The sequence below is a fragment of the Zingiber officinale genome, chromosome 8B, assembly GCF_018446385.1.
Source record: "Zingiber officinale cultivar Zhangliang chromosome 8B, Zo_v1.1, whole genome shotgun sequence".
NCBI classification, from domain to species: domain Eukaryota; kingdom Viridiplantae; phylum Streptophyta; class Magnoliopsida; order Zingiberales; family Zingiberaceae; genus Zingiber; species Zingiber officinale.
The window spans coordinates 108,955,383-108,975,794 of NC_056001.1; the positions used below are offsets into that span (position 1 = coordinate 108,955,383).

The window sequence follows — 20,412 nt, forward strand, 5'->3', positions numbered from 1 at the left end:
TAAAAATAAGGAAAAAAAAAAACAAAGAAAGGCGTCTTAGCGTTAGATCCACCTAAAGTCTAAAGTCTTCCGCTTCGCTTCTCACTCTCCTTCGTCGCTTTCCGACCACCGTCCCATCGCTGGCGACCCAAATCTCCACCGGAATTCGTCGGCAATTTCGTGCAGGAGCCATTTGATCTTCAGATCTCACCCGTTACCTGCCTTTGTTCACTACCCTCAGTTCCGACCCGCCTGCTCCAACACGGATCTAGGGGTTTGAGGAAATTTCCCGGCGAAGTAGGCGTCGGAGCAAAGATGGAGAAGTCGTGCTCGCTGCTGATCCACTTCGACAAGAGATCTCAGGCGATGGCCAACGAGATCAAGGAGGCTCTCGAGGGCAACGACGTGGAGGCCAAGATCGATGCCCTGAAGAAAGCCATCATGCTCCTCCTCAACGGCGAATCCCTCCCCCAGCTCTTCATCACCATCGTCCGCTACGTCCTCCCCTCCGAGGACCACACCGTGCAGAAGCTGCTGCTCCTTTACCTGGAGATAATCGACAAGACGGATGCCCGTGGCCGCGTGCTTCCGGAGATGATCCTCATCTGCCAGAACCTCCGCAACAACTTGCAGCACCCTAATGAGTACATCCGCGGCGTCACGCTGCGCTTCCTCTGCCGCCTAACTGAGCCTGAGATCCTCGAGCCGCTTGTCCCCTCCGTCCTTACCAACCTCGATCATCGCCATCCCTTTATTCGCCGCCACGCGCTCCTTGCCATCGCTGCCATCTACCGCCTTCCGACCGGGGAGCAGCTGCTTCCTGATGCACCTGAACTGATCGAGAAGACCCTGTCCTCCGATCAGGACCTCTCTGCCCGACGCAATGCCTTCCTTATGCTTGCCTCGTGCGCCCAGCCGCGGGCGGTCGCATACCTCTTGTCCCAAGCTGACCACGTCGCCAACTGGGGCGACCTCCTCCAGATGGCCGCTCTGGACCTCATCCGCAAGGTCTGCCGCGCTAACCCAGGGGAGAAGGGTAAGCACATTAAGGTCATCATCTCCCTCCTCAGTTGCCCATCTGAAGCAGTAGTCTACGAGTGCGCCAGCACCCTTGTCTCCTTGTCATCGGCCCCCACAGCCATCAGGGCTGCTGCTAACACCTACTGCCGGCTCCTACAATCGCAGAGTGACAATAATGTGAAACTCATTGTGCTTGATCGTCTCAACGAGCTGAAGACGTCACATAGGGAGATCATGGTGGAGATGATTATGGATGTGCTCCGTGCACTATCAAGTCCGAATCTTGACATCAGGCGCAAGACGTTGGACATTACCCTTGAGCTGATCACCTCGAGGAACATTGACGAGGTGGTGCTCACACTCAAGAAAGAAGTTGTAAAGACCCAGAGCACTGAACTCGATAAAAATGGGGAATACCAGCAGATGCTAGTGCAGGCTATCCATTCATGCGCGATCAAGTTCCCTCAGGTTGCTAGTACAGTCGTTCATTTGTTGATGGATTTCCTTGGAGATTCTAATGTGGCTTCTGCTATCGATGTTGTTCTCTTCGTGAGAGAGATAATTGAGACAAACCATAAGCTCAGGGTTTCGGTAATAACTAGGTTGCTTGACACGTTTTACCAGATTCGTGCTGCAAGAGTTTGCTCATGTGCTCTGTGGATCATTGGTGAGTACTGCCTTTCGCTTTCAGAGGTGGAGAGTGGAATTGCTACAATTAAGCAGTGTCTCGGAGACGTTCCCTTCTACACTGCCACTGAGGAAGGGGAGACAGCTGATGCTTCAAAGAAACTCCAGCAGGTTAATTCTTCTGTTACTGTCTCTTCAAGACGGCCTGTGGTTCTTGCAGATGGCACATATGCAACACAAAGTGCTGCCTTGGAAACTGCTTTGTCAGCGCCAACAGTTCTTCCTGGATCTTTGGCTTCACCTGGAAATCTTAGGGCATTAATCTTGTCTGGCGACTTCTTTGTAGGAGCAGTTATTGCTTCTACTTTGACTAAGCTTGTTCTGAGATTGGAGGAGGTCCAACCATCAAAGGCTGAAGCAAACAAAGCATGCACTGACGCTGTGCTAATCATGACTTCTATGTTGCAGTTGGGGCAATCATCATTTCTTCCGCACCCAATTGATAACGATTCGTATGACAGGATTGTGCTGTGTATAAGGTTGCTCTGCAACACTGGTGATGATGTGAGGAAAATATGCTCGCAGTCATGTCGCCAGAGTTTTGCAGCAATGCTTGCAGAGAAGCAATTCCAAGAAAATGAGGCGATTAAAGCTAAGGCCCAGATTTCCTATGCCCAGCCTGATGATCTTATTGATTTTTACCATCTGAAGAGTCGCAAGGTAATCACTTCAGATATATTTCTCTTGATTGACAATGAAAGATCATCTACATTCTCTTGATAAGCTGAGTATTATAAAACTTTTCTTTTAGCCTAAGAAGCAATCAACTACCAAACATGACTATAGAAGATCTCTTCATTTTACCATTTAATTTTATTCTTATTAATGCTACTTTTTGTAAATAATTCCTTATTGAACAATAGATTATAAATATATGAAAATCTTACAACAATTCCATATCTATTCATCTTAGATATTCCTTTACCGTTTTTTTTCCTTTACATCTCATTTACGTAGTTTTAGTTCTTTTAAATTAAAAACCTTTAGTTCTTACTGATATTCAAGTTTCTGAGTTTATTTTATTCTCACAGTTAGCAAAATATTGGTAAGCAAATGACATACACCATGAATATTTATTTTCAAGGTTTCTTAGGCTTACACCATGTACTTAAACATGCCTGAGCTTGGTTCATTTGTCACTGATATCGAAAATTTTCTTTAGCATATATATTACTACAAGGATGATGATAATTTCTTGTTAGTGTTGTTTCATATAGTTGGCTTTGACCATGTGAAATTTGAGTTTCGGGTCAACATGTATGTTTTCATAAATGGACAGTCCAAGTTTATGTGATTGATTAATTGACTTTGTTCCTGCACTCGTGAAAGTTTGAATTTTTTATTATATACCTTCATGGGTATTGTCATTAAGTGACTTTGTTATTGCAGTAACATGCGATAGTATGAAGTCACTCCCTACTTAATTCAATTGTAGATGCATGCCCAACAATCTTTTCGAATTCAACCTAAAATGCCTGTCACTAACTGAAAGTATTATTGTTTGAAAAGGTTTTATGTTACTATTTCCTACATTAATAATTCGTCTTTGTTTTCTGAAGAGCTGAATGTTTGCAATAGTTTTGTATTAATTTGAGAAATAAAATAGCTACCAGTTGTCCTTTTATCTGCACAGTCTGTTAGATCTACATATTTCATATATAAAAAGGATAAGAACCCACAAAACTCTGGTCCTATGATCATCAATCACAGCCAAACATTTGACATATGTTAATTGTGAAGTTTCTTTGTTTAGCCATATGTCATTATTTCCTACATTTATGAATTCATCTGTAGTTTCCTTGGAAGAACGAATGCACGTCAAAACTTTGTATTAATTTGAGAAATAAGAATAGATAGCAGTTGTCCTTCTATTTGCACAATCTGCTAGGTCTACATTTTTCAAACATAAAAGGATAAGAACCCACATAAGTCTGTTCCAGTGATCATTCACAGCCAAACATTTGGCATATCTTTCTTTGATTAGCCATTTTAGGTAATTTCTTTGCTAAAGTTGTTGTAATTATGATACAACAACAACCAAGTCTTATCCCACTCGGTGGGGTTGGCTAAAAGTTGTTGTAATTATGATCTTGCTTGTAAATCATTTTTGTCTCCTAGTTCTTGACATGTAATATTAGATTTTTTTTTTTGTCTGTGTTCATGCTGGATATTTTAGATTGATTCTATACAAAACAAATTTAAAAAACACTGGAAGTTATTGATATGTTCTAAATTGTTGCTATAACTATAAAAATCTTTACCTTCACTTTTATTCTACTGATTGATGTTTACAGGGCATGAGCCAGCTTGAGTTAGAAGATGAAGTTCAGGATGACTTAAAACGTGCAACTGGAGAATTTATGAAAGATGGTGATGATGCAAATAAGTTGAACAGAATTCTTCAACTCACTGGATTTAGTGATCCTGTCTATGCTGAATCTTTTGTGACAGTTCATCATTATGATATTGTCCTTGATGTCACTGTGATTAATCGAACAAAGGAAACCCTTCAGAACCTATGTTTGGAGTTAGCAACCATGGGAGACCTCAAGCTTGTAGACCGGCCACAAAATTATACTCTAGCTCCAGAGTCAAGCAAACAAATCAGAGCTAATATAAAGGTCTCTTCCACAGAAACAGGAGTGATATTTGGCAATATTGTCTATGAGACTTCAAATGTGCATGAGAGAACTGTTGTCGTCCTCAATGACATCCACATTGATATCATGGCTTACATATCTCCTGCTACTTGTAGTGATGTGACATTCAGGAATATGTGGGCAGAATTTGAGTGGGAAAACAAGGTAATTATTTCTCTTCAAGTGATATCATTGATTTCTTAATTATGCATCTACTATTATAATTTACCGTGTTTACACTTTCAAGATACAGATATTGATTTATTTAATTTCTGAATGATTGCATCTTATTTCACTGTTAGGGACACACACTTATGATGATTCATTTCGTGTGAACAATTGCAACTATCAAATTTTATCACATAGTTCTTGACATATTTCACATATCCTGAATTTTTCAATGATTGACTCAATGAAAGTTAGGTCTCAAGATTTTTTTTATTCTAGTATTTGTGGGAAGAGTCTAATTTTTTTTTTCTTTGACAAGATTTAAAAATCTTGTGAGGTAAAATTTTCTTGATGTTCATCCTAATGCTGAAGTGTATTTGTCAAAAGGGAAATGCTTTTTTCTAACCTCCAGTTTTTTATTTTGAGATCATAGTTTGTAATTTTGATGAATTCTCGGCAAGATCCTTGTCAGTTTTAGTTTAATTTATGCATTGGGATTATTTATTAACTGATAATTTGGTTGAGTATATGCTGTCATGTCTGTTTGTCTAATTGCTTGTGTTACGTTGGCATGTGAACAAATTATTTAAAATTACAGGTAGCAGTGAACACAATAATACAAGACGAAAGGGAGTTTCTGAATCACATCATCAAGTCAACAAACATGAAGTGCCTCACACCTCTGTAAGTTGTTTTGGAACATGAATCATTCTTACTGGTCATTTACTATGAAAGATATATCTTTTACTTCTTTTTATTCTATTTCAGATCCGCTCTGGATGGGAACTGTGGATTCCTTGCTGCAAACTTGTATGCAAAGAGTGTGTTTGGAGAGGATGCTCTGGTCAACATAAGTGTAGAGAAGCAGGCTGATAGGAAGCTGAATGGTTACATCAGGATCAGAAGCAAGACGCAAGGCATTGCCCTTAGTCTTGGAGATAAAATCACCCTCAAACAGAAGGGAGGCAGTAACTAATGAGCATGAGCACCAAATCCTATCTTGTTCAATCCCTTTGAAAAAGTTTTTGGTGTTCCTGTCAGTTTTTCAAGCGGTTTTCTTGCTCCTTGCCTTACAATGCCCTTACCAGTGGTAGTCTCAGCAGCTCTTGGCACTGCTTGTAGTGTAAATGTACACACGGATTTGATATTATGCTCAATCCATCGAAAGCCCTTGCATCTACTATTTAATAAAGCATGCAATCGTAAGTTTTTCATGTCGTCGAAGAAGGGTTTTTGTTACATTATAAGTCTGTTGGAGTTGAGCTACAGGCTACATGCTGTTGTTTCAATACTCTTAAAACACAAAGGGTCTTGCCTCCTACCACCGGCCTCATGATTCATAAACTTTCCAGGTAAATGGTTATTTCTACCTGATCATGAATTCAGTATATACTCAGCATTTCAAGTATACAAACTGCTATTTGTTCTTTGATACAGAAATATATCCCCAAAGATTATCAAAGTTATCTGAAGTCTTGTTGGTATTGGTATTGTTTGATAACTACAGAGGTTCTTTTGGTATTCACAATTCTGTAATTTATTTTTTGAGTGTTGGTAATTTCAATCACTACTTACTGATAATCATAGTTTTACTTGTTGAACTTAAAATATTGAGTTGATAGATCAATATAGTACCTTGTTTAGATGTTTCTTTTTTGTATAACACTTCTATTTTTTGCCGTCAAATTTGACTTGTACAATTTACTTCAAAATCTAGCATTTAATTTTGGATGATAACATGAATCAATGATGGTTTTTGGGCCATGAATCGATGATGGTAGTAGATTCCTGCAGATATCAAAATAGAGTGTTGTGCTATGTTGTCTTGTGGAACAAACTAGTTTAATTATTATCTTTAATTATATATAAATCAAACAGGCTTTGATTAGATTGCACTAGGTTTTCTTCTAAATCAATCATCATGACCCACCCTATAATAATCCTGTTGTCTTGGGATTTTATCCGGAGCTATAGTGTCATTATAGGATATCTGATTATGATGTTGTTATCTATTGACTGGGATGTCAGGTTCGAACCTCCACTTGCGCAAACTATTATCAATTAAAAAGTCTCCATTTGGGGTAATGTTAACTGAGGCGTCGAGTTCGAGCCCTCTTATCAACTTTTTATCTGTCGGATACGTGGTACTGAAGCTCCTCAAAAAATCTCTTCGGGGTTTCTAGGGTATGGGGCTGCGAAGCGGTGGGCCCAGTCATGTTAAAAAGTTTATCCTACCTTAGTTTTTTGTCCCCTCGGATGGGTCTAGTGACTAGCGTATGAGGTGTTGTCATCATAAGGTCTAGAGTTCGAATTTCGATAAAGTCGAGATAAATGTCTTCCTTATGTGCTAGTCACTATTCTAAAGGTTAGTAGCTGTTTATGATTTACCTCCTTCGTGTTGGTCCTGGGATGAGTTGGTGAGAGTGTTGGAGACGAGCGTATTCGCTTTTTTTATCATTATGATAGGATATTCAGATTATCATCTAGGTATTTATGATTTCATGCATAGTTATGATATATTTGAAGAATTTTTTTCTTTAAATGAGAAATGTAATAAAAGAATATTGGGATTTTAAATTGATTACCGCTTGTATTTCAATTTATGTTGATAGTTAATAGAAAATTTATATGGAGTCCGGTCATTATCCGGAATAGTCAATAAGGATTATCATTTATTTATTGTCTTGGAATTTTAAATTACATTGTTCTCAGAACCTGGTCGGTTATACGTTGAACTAGGTCGTCGGGCTAGGGTGGTTCATTTAGGTTTTTAATTTCTTTACAGATGTAAAAAACTTTTGTTGGTGGGTTCAGATACCCGTTGACTCGGATTGTCGGATGGTTTGGGTCCATTTAACCATTGGTTGTCGGATTCGAACCCAAGTCTCACAATGAGAGCTATGGATCCTAACCATCTACACTGTTAAAATTTTATATGTTAATTAATTATTTAATAGCTAATCAAAAATTTTCTTTTAATATATTATTATTCTTAATAATGGAATCGGCAATTTACCAAACGACATGTAGATTTAATATTTATTAAATAATGCACCTTTTAAATGTATGTATTTTCCATTTTATCTTTCTAACAAATACCTTTTCTTTTCTATGTATATTTCACTCTCTCTTCTATTCGTTTCTTTTATACATGCAACCAATTTTATTTTTATTTTTCCGTTCCTCTCCTCTTTCCTCTTTCCTCTCTTTTTTTTCATGCGTGCATGTATAACATAGGCCTGATATACAAATCATATCAGACTCATGACGTTTAAAGATTAGTTGATTTTTTGATAACATTTTAATACATTTAGATAAATCGAAATAATCAATAAATAGCATATTTGAATTCTTTGTAACATCAGAAATCGATAGAAATTGATTCATTATTTATTTTGGTTTCTACGAAAGTGTAAAATTATAATAATGATGAATCGACAAAAATCCTCATGTGTGGGCCTGATATGAGTCTTATCAGGCCCAACGTGGAATTTTTTTTACTGATTCTTTCTTATTATATTTTAACATCTTCTGGAAGTCAAAAAAAATAATGGATAGCGTATTTGAACTCCTTGCAACATCAGAAATCCACAGGAATTGAAATAGACGTAATTGGAGCTCTCTAAGTCCATTAGTGAATTTTGATCAAAATTCATTGATGGACCTAGAGATTTCCGATTGCACGCATTTTAGTCCCTATGGATTTCTAAGGTTACAAGGAGTTCAAATATAATATTCATTCTTTATTTTAACTATTCAAAGATATTAAAATATAATAAGAAAGAATTGACAAAAATTTCTGCTATTCATTATTTATTTTAACTATTCAAAGATATTAAAATATAATAAGAAAGAATTGACAAAAACCTCTACGTTGAGCATAATCTGTGGCTCAACTTAGGCATGATATAAATTAGAGTATATAGGATATAGAGTATAGGTTTAGGGTTCAATTTAACTAATCTAATTAATTCAATTTAACTGATCTAAATTAACTAATTAATTTAATTCAACTAATATAATAATTAGATTAGTTAAAAGAATTAATTAGATTATTTAGATTAGTTAGATTAATTCAGTTAACTAGATTAGTTGGTTAGTTTGTTTAATTAGATAAGTTAAAATGCTAAGTTTAATTTGGTTAATTAGAATAATTGAATTAGATTAATTAAAATAGTTAGATTGATTAGGTTAATTTGATTAGTTATGTTAAGTTGGTTAATTAGATTAATTATATTAAATTAATTAGTTTAATTAGGTTAGTTAAGGTAATTACATGGATTAGATTAGTTAGTTTAATTCGATTAATTAGATTCAATAAATTGAATTAATTGAGGGAGAGCCTTGACGTAACTATAAAATTATTATTTTGTGACCAAAAGATCACAGATTCGAATCTTGAAAATAACCTCTTGCAAAAAGTAAGGTAAGGCTGTGTATAATGGATCTTTCTCCGGGATACCGTATAGCTGGAGCTTTGTGCGCCGGGTTACCCTTTTAAATTGAATTAATTAGATTAGTTAGCTTAATTGGGATAATTAAATTAATTACATTAATTTTTAAATTAGATTATTTAGATAAATTAAATTGAATTAATTAGAATAGTTAAATTAATTAGGGTAGTTTGGTTAATTAGACTATTTAATTAGATTAATTAAATTAAAATAACTTCTTAATATCATAATTTCATTACTAATAATATGAATCATATTAGGTCCAAGGAGGGTTCTTTTTACTAATTATTTTTTTATTATATTTTAACACATTATAAAGTCAAAATAAATAATAGATAGTATATTTGAATTCCTTGTAACATTAAAAATCTACAAGAATTGAATGAATGTAATCAGAGCTCTCTAGGTTCATAAATGGATTTTGGTCGAAATCCATTGATAGACCTAGAAAGCTCTAATTACATTCATTTCAATTCCTATAGATTTATGATGTTGCAAGGAGTTCAAATATACTATCAATTATTTATTTTGGCTTCTAAAAGGTGTTAAAATATAATAAAAAATAATCAGTAAAAAATCCCATATGTTGGGCATGATATGAATCATTTCAGGCCCATCTAAGTTGGGTTTGATATGATTCATATCAAGTTCACAATTGGGATTTTTGTTGATTCTTCCTGATTAAATTTTAAGATATTCTAGAAGCTAAAATATGATGATGCTTAACAAAAAAAATATTTTTTTTTTTTGAAAAATTGAATATTAGTAACGTATTTACCACCTACATGATGTGATTTCAGATCGGACTAAAAACATAATTCACATAAATCACATCTCTAATAAAAAAAAATCCTTTGCATAAAAATTAGATATACCTATCAGCATCTTTGTAAAGAAGAAAATTTTTCCCACTTACATCACACACATTTATAGAAATTCTCTGTTGAATTCCAACAAATTGAGAATCTTGAACTCTCTATGTCAGAATAAAATATCAAATCGATAAGATCTTCATAAAAAAGAAAACTTATTGATTAAAACATACAAACTGAATTGTTACTTCTCAATAAAATCTTCAGAAGATGAATATTTCTCCCTAATGAATACATTAGATTGAGTCCTCTTACAAAACTCAAAGCCAAATTCCCTAGCAGCAACAAGAAATGCAACTTCATGTGGTAATTATGTTTCATAAGTAAATTCACCAGTTTTCTCATCTGGTTCAGGAATTGCACTGTGACGCAATGCAAAGATCATGAAGAACAGAAGAATGATATCAATTGTGGGGGTTTTTTTGCCCAATTTCCATGCATAAGCTTGTCATCTTCAAAACTAAAACCTTTAATCACAGGTTTTCTTAAATTATCACTTTTGAAATTTATTAGGTCCACGTGAGCCTGATATGATTCATATCAAACCCAACGTGGAGGTTTTTTACTGATTCTTTCTTATTATATTTTAACATCTTTTAGAAGTCAAAATAAATAATGGATAGCATATTTGAATTCCTTGGAACATCAAAAATCTATAGAAACTAAAATGAGCGCAATCAGATCTCTCTAGGTTCATAAGTGGATTTTAATCTCTTTAAGGGGTTTAAATATATTATCCATTATTTATTTTGACTTCCAAAAGATGTTAAAATATAATAAGAAAGAACTAGTAAAAAAATCTCCACGTTGGGCCTGATATGATTCATGATGTGACGGTGAGGAGAAGCCCACCTGTCATGGTTCAATGGCCACGGTGGAGGTCAAAGTCAAAACGGTCAACGTCAGGGTTCAGAGGCTCAATCGCGTTGCTCAAGCAAGAGGGGGCTACATAGGTCGATCGGAGGAACTGCTATCCGATCGATCGTTTGGAGGAAACTATTGGTCCCTTTGGAGGTCGGCAAGAAGAGAGGGGTGAATTGCCCTGAAATAAAAATCTAACCTTTCTCGAATTTTCAACTAATAACAGACACTTGTAATAAAAGAAACAGAGACTAATTAAAGAAATCAGACAGAAGAGATTTACTTGGTTTGCAATCAGAAGATTGCTAATCCAAGACGAATACGATGCACTATCTAACGATCTCCTTCGGGTGGAGTAGCCTCTTTACAACGTTGAGAGCACAGACAGAAACGTAAAGCACTAAGAAACTGATTACAAGTGAGTTAAATGATCTGTGCTAATCAGTGCTATATTTATAGTACTGGTCGGGACGCCCTGAAGAGTCCGGGCCCCTGGGGGTGATAAAATTTTATCTCCCAACGATCAGATCAAGTCAAAACTCGATCTGGTCAAAATCTTCGCTCCGGGTTTCGGGCGCCCCGGAGGGGTCCGAGCGCCCCGATCTGCTCCGGGGCGCCCCGTATCCCAAAAGTCAACTCTAGTTGACTTTTTTCATCCGGTAGCTCTGCTTCGGTTCGGCTCGTCTCGGTCCAGGTCTTCAACTTCGGTTCCGCTAGCTTGGGTGATCTCGGCCATCCGGAATATGGCTCACCCGAACCCAAGTTTCGGTCTTCTCCTCGAGCAGCCTTCCTTCCCGGTTTCTCGTCCCTCGAACGCTGCGCACGTTCTTCTCATCCACCGGTGTACTCTTTCGCGGTTACCTCGTCCCTCGGACGCATCGAGCCCGTCGGCTCTCTCCCCGTGTCGTCCTTCTCGTTAGCCGCGTCTTCCACTCGACTTCCTGTGTTCCTAAGCTCCTGCACACTTAGACACAAGAGTTAGACAAAACAGGACCTAACTTAACTTGTTTGATCACATCAAAACACATTAGGGTTCCAACAATCTCTCCTTTTTTAATGTGAGCAACCCAAGTTAAGATAGGGTAAACATATGCAATAAAAATAGTTAATATGCAAATAAGTCCAAAGATTTTTCAATATTTAAAATATATACCTCCCCTAGACTTAACATTCTTATCCCCCTTTGATCACATAGAAAATAGGGTTCCTTTTAACAAGTTTAAGGTAAATTCTAACTTAAAAAAAAATGAAGTTAGAAAAAAATTTTAATAAAAAATTCTAAGGAATCAAATTTTAAACACTTTCTTAACATAAATCGAAGTTTTCAAACAAAATTTTAAGAAAAAAATTATAACGTAAAAATTTTCTAACTTAAAAAAAAATTCTAAGTTTTTGAAAAATTTGAATATTTTTTAATATATTTTCTAAAACAAATTGAATAACTCTTTTAAAGTATTATTTGCAACAGAAACATTTTCTAAGTTAAACAAAATTTTCAAAATAAATGTTTAAAAACTTTAAAGCATTATTTAACTCTAACTTTAATACTTTTTCCAGAAAGTTAATTAAATATTTGATTTCAGTATTTTGGCTTCCAGGTCGTGGCGAGGCACTAGGCCTTCTTGGTTATTGGAGCAACAACCACTTCCTTAGACAAAGCCTCATAAAGAAACTATCTGTTTAACTTTCTCGCTGAAAATGCTAAGTTTAATTTTAATTCAAGTTAAACATATTTCCGGAACCCAATAGAGGTTCTTACCTACAAGATTAATTAAATATTTTCTAGGTATATAGGCTTTTGATATTGTTCTGATTTGACTTTGATGAAACCTATAGTACCAATTTAAACCTCTATAATTTCTAAAAGTAAAAATATTTGAGTAGGTAGAGTTTTTCAATTTTTCAATTTCTTCTTTTAATTTATCATTTCCAAACCTTATTTTATCAAAGTCTTCTATTAGACAAGATTTTGCTAAAGTTCTTTTTATTTCTAAGTTTTCATTTTTTAATTTAGTATTTTTACTTTTTAACTTAAACATGGATTTTGCCATAGACTTAATTCCAAAGTAATGTTGATCAGGGGGTAAGAGACATACCTCACTTACCATATCAGACTTGAAGCCTGAATCTCCCCCTACTTCGCTGCTCTCATATGAGGTCGCTCCCCCTTCATTGATGCTGGGTTCCGATGTACTTTGTCCTTCATAGCTTGCCATCAGTGCCAGCCTGACATATTCTTGAATCTCGGACTCAGATGATGAAGTGTCGTCCCAAATAGCTTTTAGGTTCTTATGCTTCTTGGGAATCTTGCCTTTGTCCTTCTTTAGTTCTGGGCAATCCTCTTTTAGGTGTCCTTCCTTTTGACACTGGTAGCAACGCATCCTTCTTCTATTTCTTGGATTCTTTTTATTTTGCATTTCTTTAAACTTATTAGATCTAAAGAACTTTTTGAAATTTCTTACCATATACGCTTCCTGATCCTCTTTTGAGTCTGACTCGAGTTCATCTTTCTTGGTTGCGTTTAGTGTCATTATTTGACTTGAATCCTTAGTTGTTCCTGCACACCTGGTTTCATGTAATTCAAGAGTAGAAAATAATTCTTCTAAGGTACTTACCTCCAGGTCCTTTGAAATATAGTAGGCGTCAACGATTGATGTCCATTCTGGAGTTCTAGGAAACGCATTGAGTGTGTAGTGTATGGTGTCCCGGTTTGTTACCGTTTCACCGAGGTTCTCGAGACCAGTAATCAATTCCTTTACCTTCGCGTGTAGATCGGCTACCTTCTCACCTTTTTCCAGACGGATGTTCGTCAGTTTGTTCCGGATGATGTCTCTTCTATCCAGTTTTGCTTCGGATGTCCCTTCGTGGAGTTCCAGGAACTTCTCCCAGAGTTCTTTGGCCGACGAGTAGCTTCCGATGCGGTTGACTTCTTGAGGTGGCAACACACTTAGCAGGTGATATTCCTCACAGTTGTTCGCTACGGAATCATTCTGCTCATTCTTTGTCCGCTGGCTCTCTTCTTTTTCTTCTCCATTCTGATTCGTCGGAGCTACAAAGCCATACTTTATTATTAACCGAATTTCGAAATCAGTTTTTAGGAATACCTCCATACGACGCTTCCAGTGTGTAAAGTCCCCCTCGAATTTCGGTGGAACAATGCTTGGTTCGACCATCTTGTTGCTTCGATCGGCGGTTAGTCCTCCTGAAGCGCCTTGCTCTGATACCACTTGTTGGTCCCTTTAGAGGTCGGCAAAAGGGGAGGGGTGAATTGCCCTAAAATAAAAATCTAACCTTTCTCGGATTTTCAACTAATAATAGATACTTGTAATAAAAGAAACAGAGACTAATTAAAGAAATCAGACACAAGAGATTTACTTGGTTTACAATAAGAAGATTGCTAATCCAAGACGAATACGGTGCACTATCTGACGATCTCCTTCGGGCGGAGTAGCCTCTTTACAGCGTTGAAAGCACAGACAGAAACATAAAGCACTAAGAAACTGATTACAAGTGAGTTAAATGATCTGTACTAATCAGTGCTATATTTATAGCACTGGTCGAGGCGCCCTAAAGAGTCCGGGCGCCTTGGGGGGATAAAATTTTATCCCCCAACAATCAGATCGAGCCAAAACTCGATCTGGTCAAAATCTTCGCTCCGGGTTCCGAGCGCCCCGAAGGGGTCCGGGCACCCCGGTCAGCTCCGGACCCTAAAAGTCAACTCTAGTTGACTTTTTTCGTCCGGTAGCTCTGCTTCGGTTCGACTCGTCTCGGTCCGGGTCTTCAACTCCGGTTCCGCTAGCTTGGGTGATCTCGATCATCCGGAATAGGGCTCACCCGAACCCAAGTTCCGGCCTTCTCCTCGAGCAGCCTTCCTTCCCGGGTTCTCGTCCCTCGAACGCCGTGCACGTTCTTCTCGTCCACCGGTGCACTCTTCCGTGGTCACCTCGTCCCTCAGACGCACCGAGCTCGTCGGCTCACTTCCCGTGTCGTCCTTCTCGTTAGCCGCGTCTTCCGCTCGACTTCCTGTGTTCCTAAGCTCCTGCACACTTAGACACAAGGGTTAGACAAAACAGGACCTAACTTAACTTGTTTGATCACATCAAAACACCTTGGGGTTCCAACAGAAACAACGTCTAGTCAGCTCGATCGGCAGAAGAGCGGGCCTAGCAAGTCACCCGTCCGGCTCAGAGTATGCCATTGACAGTGAATAGTGAATCGATATAATAAAAGAAGAAAAAAATGGATACTTCATACGATGAAGAGAAAACAAAAGAGAACACTCCATCTATCATTGAATGCGGAGAAGTCAAGACAAAAATGTCTTCTGTCTGCAATCAATATCATTAAACAAGGGCATATGAAGGGTTACTAAAACAGGTATAAAAGAGTATGATAGGTATGAAGAAAGGTAACTTTTGATCTCTGCCTCTATTATTTTCATTTCCTCTCCTTCTGTTTCTAACTTGAGTGTCGGAGGGCCAACGCCAGAAACCCCTTCCCTAATTTGGTTTGTTTTGCAGATAGGAGCGAGATCTTCATCCGGTCAGTGGAACTGCCACCTCCCCGACTTTCCAACTTTCACGCTCTGGGACAGGATCATTTTGGCGTCATCTGTGGGAACGTAGTCTACATCCGAACGAGAAGATGGAAGACGCTGGATGGATCACAACGGTGACGCTAACTCAAGAGGAACTCGACACATTGATACAAGCTCGAGCAGCAAAGATAGTGGAACAACAGCAACAACAAGTATTGGTTGAGCACCAACCGGTATTATCCGAGCGTCAAGCATAGGAGCCTGCAAACTCCACGGCAGGCCACCAGGATGAGCGAGAGGACCGAGACATTCGGGAACAAAACAAGAGGTCGATTGACACCTATAGGAAAGCCCCTCATGCACCGGTCCCATTCATCAAGCGTTGTTATGGCCTCTAGCGGAATAGAGGGGCCGAGCGAAAAGAGATTGGGGATTATCTTCGGATTAGGCACCCGCTCGAGACACAAGGAAAGGGAAGGCACCTCGAGAGGATGATTAGCTCGAACGGGTCAATCAACAATTTTCGAAGGGAATTCTAAACGATCCTCTATCGAAGCATTACACTCCACTAACGATCGGGAAATATAATGGAGCGACCGACCCCAACAACCACTTGGCCAAGTTTGATAACGCGGCCACACTTCACCAGTATACGGATGGGGTGAAATGTCGAGTCTTCCTCACCATGCTATCTGGATCGGCGTAATGTTGGTTCAAACGGTTGCTGAGTGGCTCGATCCATGTCTTCAAGGACGTTTAAGCGGCTTTCCTATATCACTTTCCTAGCAGTCGCCGCCATCAGAAGACGAGTGTGAATCTATTCTCGTTGAAGCAAGGGTCTTGAGAGCCATTAAGGGTCTATATCCAGCGCTTCAATTAAATGGTGATGGTCATCCTGACGGTCTCCTCGGACATATTAGTAAACGCCTTCACCCAAGGGCTCACCGAAGGAGAGTTCTTCCATTCGCTCCTACGGAGACCGCCGAAGGACTTTGGGCACTTACAAAAGAAGGCCAATGAATACATCAACGTGGAAGAAGCCCAGGCGACAAGGAAGAATGAGACGCATGCTGAGCCGATAGGAGTATCTGAACGACGTCAGCCAAGCAGCCATTAACCTCCCAAGGGGCCTCGCCGCCCAAGACACATGTCGTACAACATGTGGTGGCCGCTCGTCCAAAGGCTGAAAGAGACAAGGTGTGGATGTCGATGTTCTACTCCTTCCACCAGTCGGCGACGCACAACACCCAGGACTGCTATTACCTCGCAGCCAGCAAGCCAGCCCCGCGGGGATATCACCGTCGATCACCATCACCTGATTGGTGACAAAAGCACAAATCAATTGTTCGAAGAGAGGGAGAAAGGGCAATGCCTGAACCACGCCACCATCAGCCTCAGGGTCAAAACGCTCGAAGTCCCGCTCGAGGCTTCGTCGAGCGGAACGAACCATCGGCACGGGAGGAAGAGAATCAGAGTAACGTCGCTGGGGGGAGAGATAGGTATGATCGCAGGAGGACCGACCGACAAAGATTCTAATCGAGCAAGGAAGTCACATGCTGGGCGACTCGAGATACATGCTATTGGCTGCAGCAAGGAAAAAACTGAAGGACTTGAAATCAGCTTCGTCCCCAAAAACTTGGAAGGAATAAGATCCCTCACGACGATGCATTGATTATCCGAGCGGTAATTGTCAATTATACAATTCTCGAACTTTTGTTGATACAGAGAGCGCGGTGAACATCATATACAAAAAGGTATTCGATCAGTTACAAATCGACCGAAATGAACTACTGCCGATGATAACCCCGCTCTACGGTTTCACAAGCAACGAAGTGTTGTCGATCGGTCAGACCAAGCTAGCCATTTCACTTGGCGAGGAGCCTTTGAAGAGGACAAGGACCACAAACTTCATTATGGTAGATGCCCCGTCAGCATACAATGTTATATTAGGTCGATCATGTTGGTCCAATCGACCTATGCTTGATCGGTATGATCATGGTTTTAATGTGCGTGTCAAAGAGTTTAAGTTAGACTTTCATATGTGTTTGATATGTGTGTTTGGGTCTTGCAGGACTTGGTGAAACACACATGAGAAGTTTGGTACAGCTAAGCTTGGGAAGCTCATCCTAGGGCTCAGATCCTTGAGTCAATGAAGGATGGTGTAGAAGACATCCGAGGGACCGCTGGACGAGAAGCAACGGAGTGGAGCTGAGGGAAGCGGACTTCAAGGCAAGGTGAAGGATGGCACGGAGAGGAGCCGCGGGCTCGGGTGCATCTGAGGGACGAAGGCCGAGGAACAGGACTTCAAGGGAGACTCCGAAGAGGATGAGTGTGAGTGTGTAACAAGGTGCAGTCCAGTCGGTTGCAACTTTTAGCAGTCAACTGCATCAGTCGACTGCATGTTTTAGCAGTCGACTGCATGTTTTAGCAATCAACTACACCAGTTGACTGCATGTTTTAGCAGTCGACTGCACCAGTCATTTTGCTGCTTATTTAAGTATGTGAACGTTGGCGTTTCAAATCTCGACAAGTAATGATCATTAATCGATCATTAAACGTTATTCATTGGTCAGAGCACCTATATTAGGAGGTTGCGATCATGAGAAATATTCACACAAAAAATTAAAGTTCTCCACCTATATTTCCCCTCCTCCTTCTTTGTTGTACATCTTTTGCTCGACGGTGTACCCCTAATAGTAGTTGGGTGTGTCTCAGTTCGCTGTGACCACCCGTGATGTGTATCATGATTAACCGTTATATCCTACGAAACATACGACCTTAGAAAATCTTGAAGTACAGTCAGAGATGGGGTGAATATGTTTCAAGAAAATTTCATCCATCACATGCCTCGGTCCACTCTGCCTCTTGATCTGCTCTGCCTCTAGGCCGCTTTGCCCTTGTCTACTCTGCCGCTCTGCCTCTAGGTTGCTCTACCTCTCGGTCGCTCTGCACTCTGCACTCGGCACTCGGTGCTCATCCGCTCGGCCACTCTGCGCTCTGCACTCGACCACTTTACGTTTTGCACTCAGCTGCTCTACACTCAGCTGCTCGACCATTTATCCACTCTGCACTCAATCGTTCTGTACTCGACCGCTCTACATTCATCCGCTCTACAATCTACACTTAGTACATAGTAGAAACCAACATCCGCTGATAATTTAAAATTATATAGTGAGGTTATCTGAGCAGATAAATTAAAGTTAATTAGATAAAATTTTAATTCAGTTAATTCTTTAAATTTTTCTACAGATATATTGGATCCGTTGATTCACTGTCGTCGGGTTTATAAGTATCTGCTCAATGAGTGTTTCTTAAAGATATTAGAAGAAAATGATGGCCACATTTCTCATGCACTGCCATCGCGCCCACTGTAAACTACCCACTGTAAACTACCGTTCTCAGCTGATAAAGGTCAACGACAGCAGCAATTGGGTCAGCATCTTTTGACTTTAATGACCGCGATCTCAAATCTATCTCCTATCCATCTCACCCTCTCCCAACCAGAGAGTAACATTTCCTTGAATTTTCCTAGTTTTTTATTCAGCGAACATTCTTGATGCATCACAACACTGAGTCATGGCAAATTCTAAGGAAAAAACTTCAAAATAATAATAATAATAATTTAAAAAGGAGGCGCAGAGGATGTAGGTTCGGCATCAGCCGGCGACGGCGGTTCCGTCCGTCGGAGTGTGGCTGTGCTCGCCTTCGTAGGTGACGATTAGTATTGAGGAATCGTCGAGTGCCCGCTCCACGTGCTTCCTCGCCGGGCAGCCGCGCAGCGAGCTGCACTTGTAGTAGCCCCTGAAATATGAATCATAAACAGAGTTAGATCGGATTGCAGCTCTTTGATAGAGATCGGACGGGTTTAAGAGGAGTTTACCGTGGGTAAGGTGACCCCTTGATCGGCTTCTGCCCGTACTTGCGCCACGAGAATTCGTCCGGCGGGATGTCCGCCGCCTTCGAGCTTATCGCCGGCACACGTATTGTCCTCTTCACTCGCAATTTCCTGCTTTAAAAGATACATAATTGAACTGGAGATCGATGTGTAAGGATTTGCTTAGCCTCTGTTTGTTGAATTCTTTACCTTCGTTTGGAGCAGTGGCAGGGGTCGCCGGAGACGGCGTACTTTCCGTCGACTTGCCCGGAGTGAGAGTGTTCGTTACCGTGCTCAAGGCAAATCCGCTTGAGCGAAGACGAGGGCGGCGGCTTCCTGGTAGAAACAGAGGCGGTTGGAAGAGGGAAGAGGAGGGAAGCGCTGTCGCGCTGGCCGCGGCCTTTGGAGACGCTGCCATCGCCTGTTACGGACGACACGAAGGAGGACGTCGCGGAAGACATCGGCGTCGAGATGCTAAACCGCTCCTTCTCCCCGTACTGACCGAGCGGCGAGGCTTCCCCGCCGGCCTCCGACTCGGTGAAGTCGAGAGTCAATCCTCGGGGAGGAAGCGCGTGCTGAGGTGTCTTGACGGGCCGGAGCGGCATGGGGGCCAGGGACAGCGTCTTCCCAGCCGCCTCTAGGATCGAAGACTTCCCGGCCGACGAAGGGCCGCGGCGGAAGCGGGCGTGGCCGGTGCGGTTGAGGATGGAGATGACTTTCTTGAACTTGGAAACGGCCGCATCGGTGATTCCCCGGCAGTCGACCTGCTGCTGCTGCTGCTGACCGGAGAGTTGCCGGATGAGGTTCTCCACGGAGCGCAGCCCCGCAGTGGCCGCCTCTTGGATTGCCATCTGGTCGTCCATCTTGGCGTATCCCATCAGACCAACGTCCATGATTCGCCTTCCAAGCCAGCATCCAAGTGAAGAGATTAACGAAGGCGGGCAGGAGGATTCTTTATAGCACCTTCGAATCTACCCCGACGGAGGAGGAAGACGACCACCCGTTTAATTGGAGTCAAAGCCACTTTTTTCTCGTGATGGGATTTTATCCCTAATCGGAACGACATTACTTTTCCCTGAACGGCTAGATCTCTTTATCCTACCCAAATACCCACTTGCTTACCGTGATCATGATTCGATGCTAAATGGCAAAAGTGGATAGAGAGCAGCTGTATCGTTGACCATGGATGGATTGGTGGTGAATTCGATTTATTATTAGATTTATTAATGCGGCAGAGCGCCAATATTAATTGGATTCGGTAGACGTGACATCGCATGTTGTAGTGGGTGTTGGAGGAGGGAGGACTTTTGCGGGCAAAGTA

At 40.4% G+C, this 20,412-nt stretch overlaps 2 protein-coding genes across 3 annotated transcripts; one reads left to right on the forward strand and one right to left on the reverse strand.

The window, feature by feature from the left end:
- The first annotated feature begins 24 nt into the window (after nt 1-24).
- Nucleotides 25-6,138, forward strand: LOC122016676 (coatomer subunit beta-1-like). Of its 2 annotated transcripts, XR_006121174.1 has the most exons (5): nt 25-2,346; nt 3,981-4,490; nt 5,092-5,177; nt 5,262-5,845; nt 5,931-6,138. XR_006121174.1 is itself a non-coding variant. In XM_042574057.1 (4 exons), the coding sequence occupies exons 1-4, from the start codon at nt 295-297 to the stop codon at nt 5,467-5,469; spliced, it is 2,856 nt and encodes a 951-aa protein (XP_042429991.1). In that variant the 5' UTR covers nt 25-294; the 3' UTR covers nt 5,470-6,138. The 2 variants fall into 2 exon arrangements, 1 of the variants encoding a protein (XP_042429991.1); XM_042574057.1 differs by having other exon boundaries at nt 5,262-6,138.
- Nucleotides 6,139-18,764: 12,626 nt separating this feature from the next.
- On the reverse strand, nt 18,765-20,112 carry LOC122015522 (WRKY transcription factor WRKY51-like). The gene is made up of 3 exons (XM_042572468.1): nt 19,302-20,112; nt 19,098-19,223; nt 18,765-19,018 (listed from the first exon to the last, which is right to left on the reverse strand). Exons 1-3 carry the CDS (start codon nt 19,982-19,984, stop codon nt 18,874-18,876), a joined length of 954 nt encoding a protein of 317 aa, XP_042428402.1. The 5' UTR covers nt 19,985-20,112; the 3' UTR covers nt 18,765-18,873.
- Between the last annotated feature and the right edge of the window lie 300 nt (nt 20,113-20,412).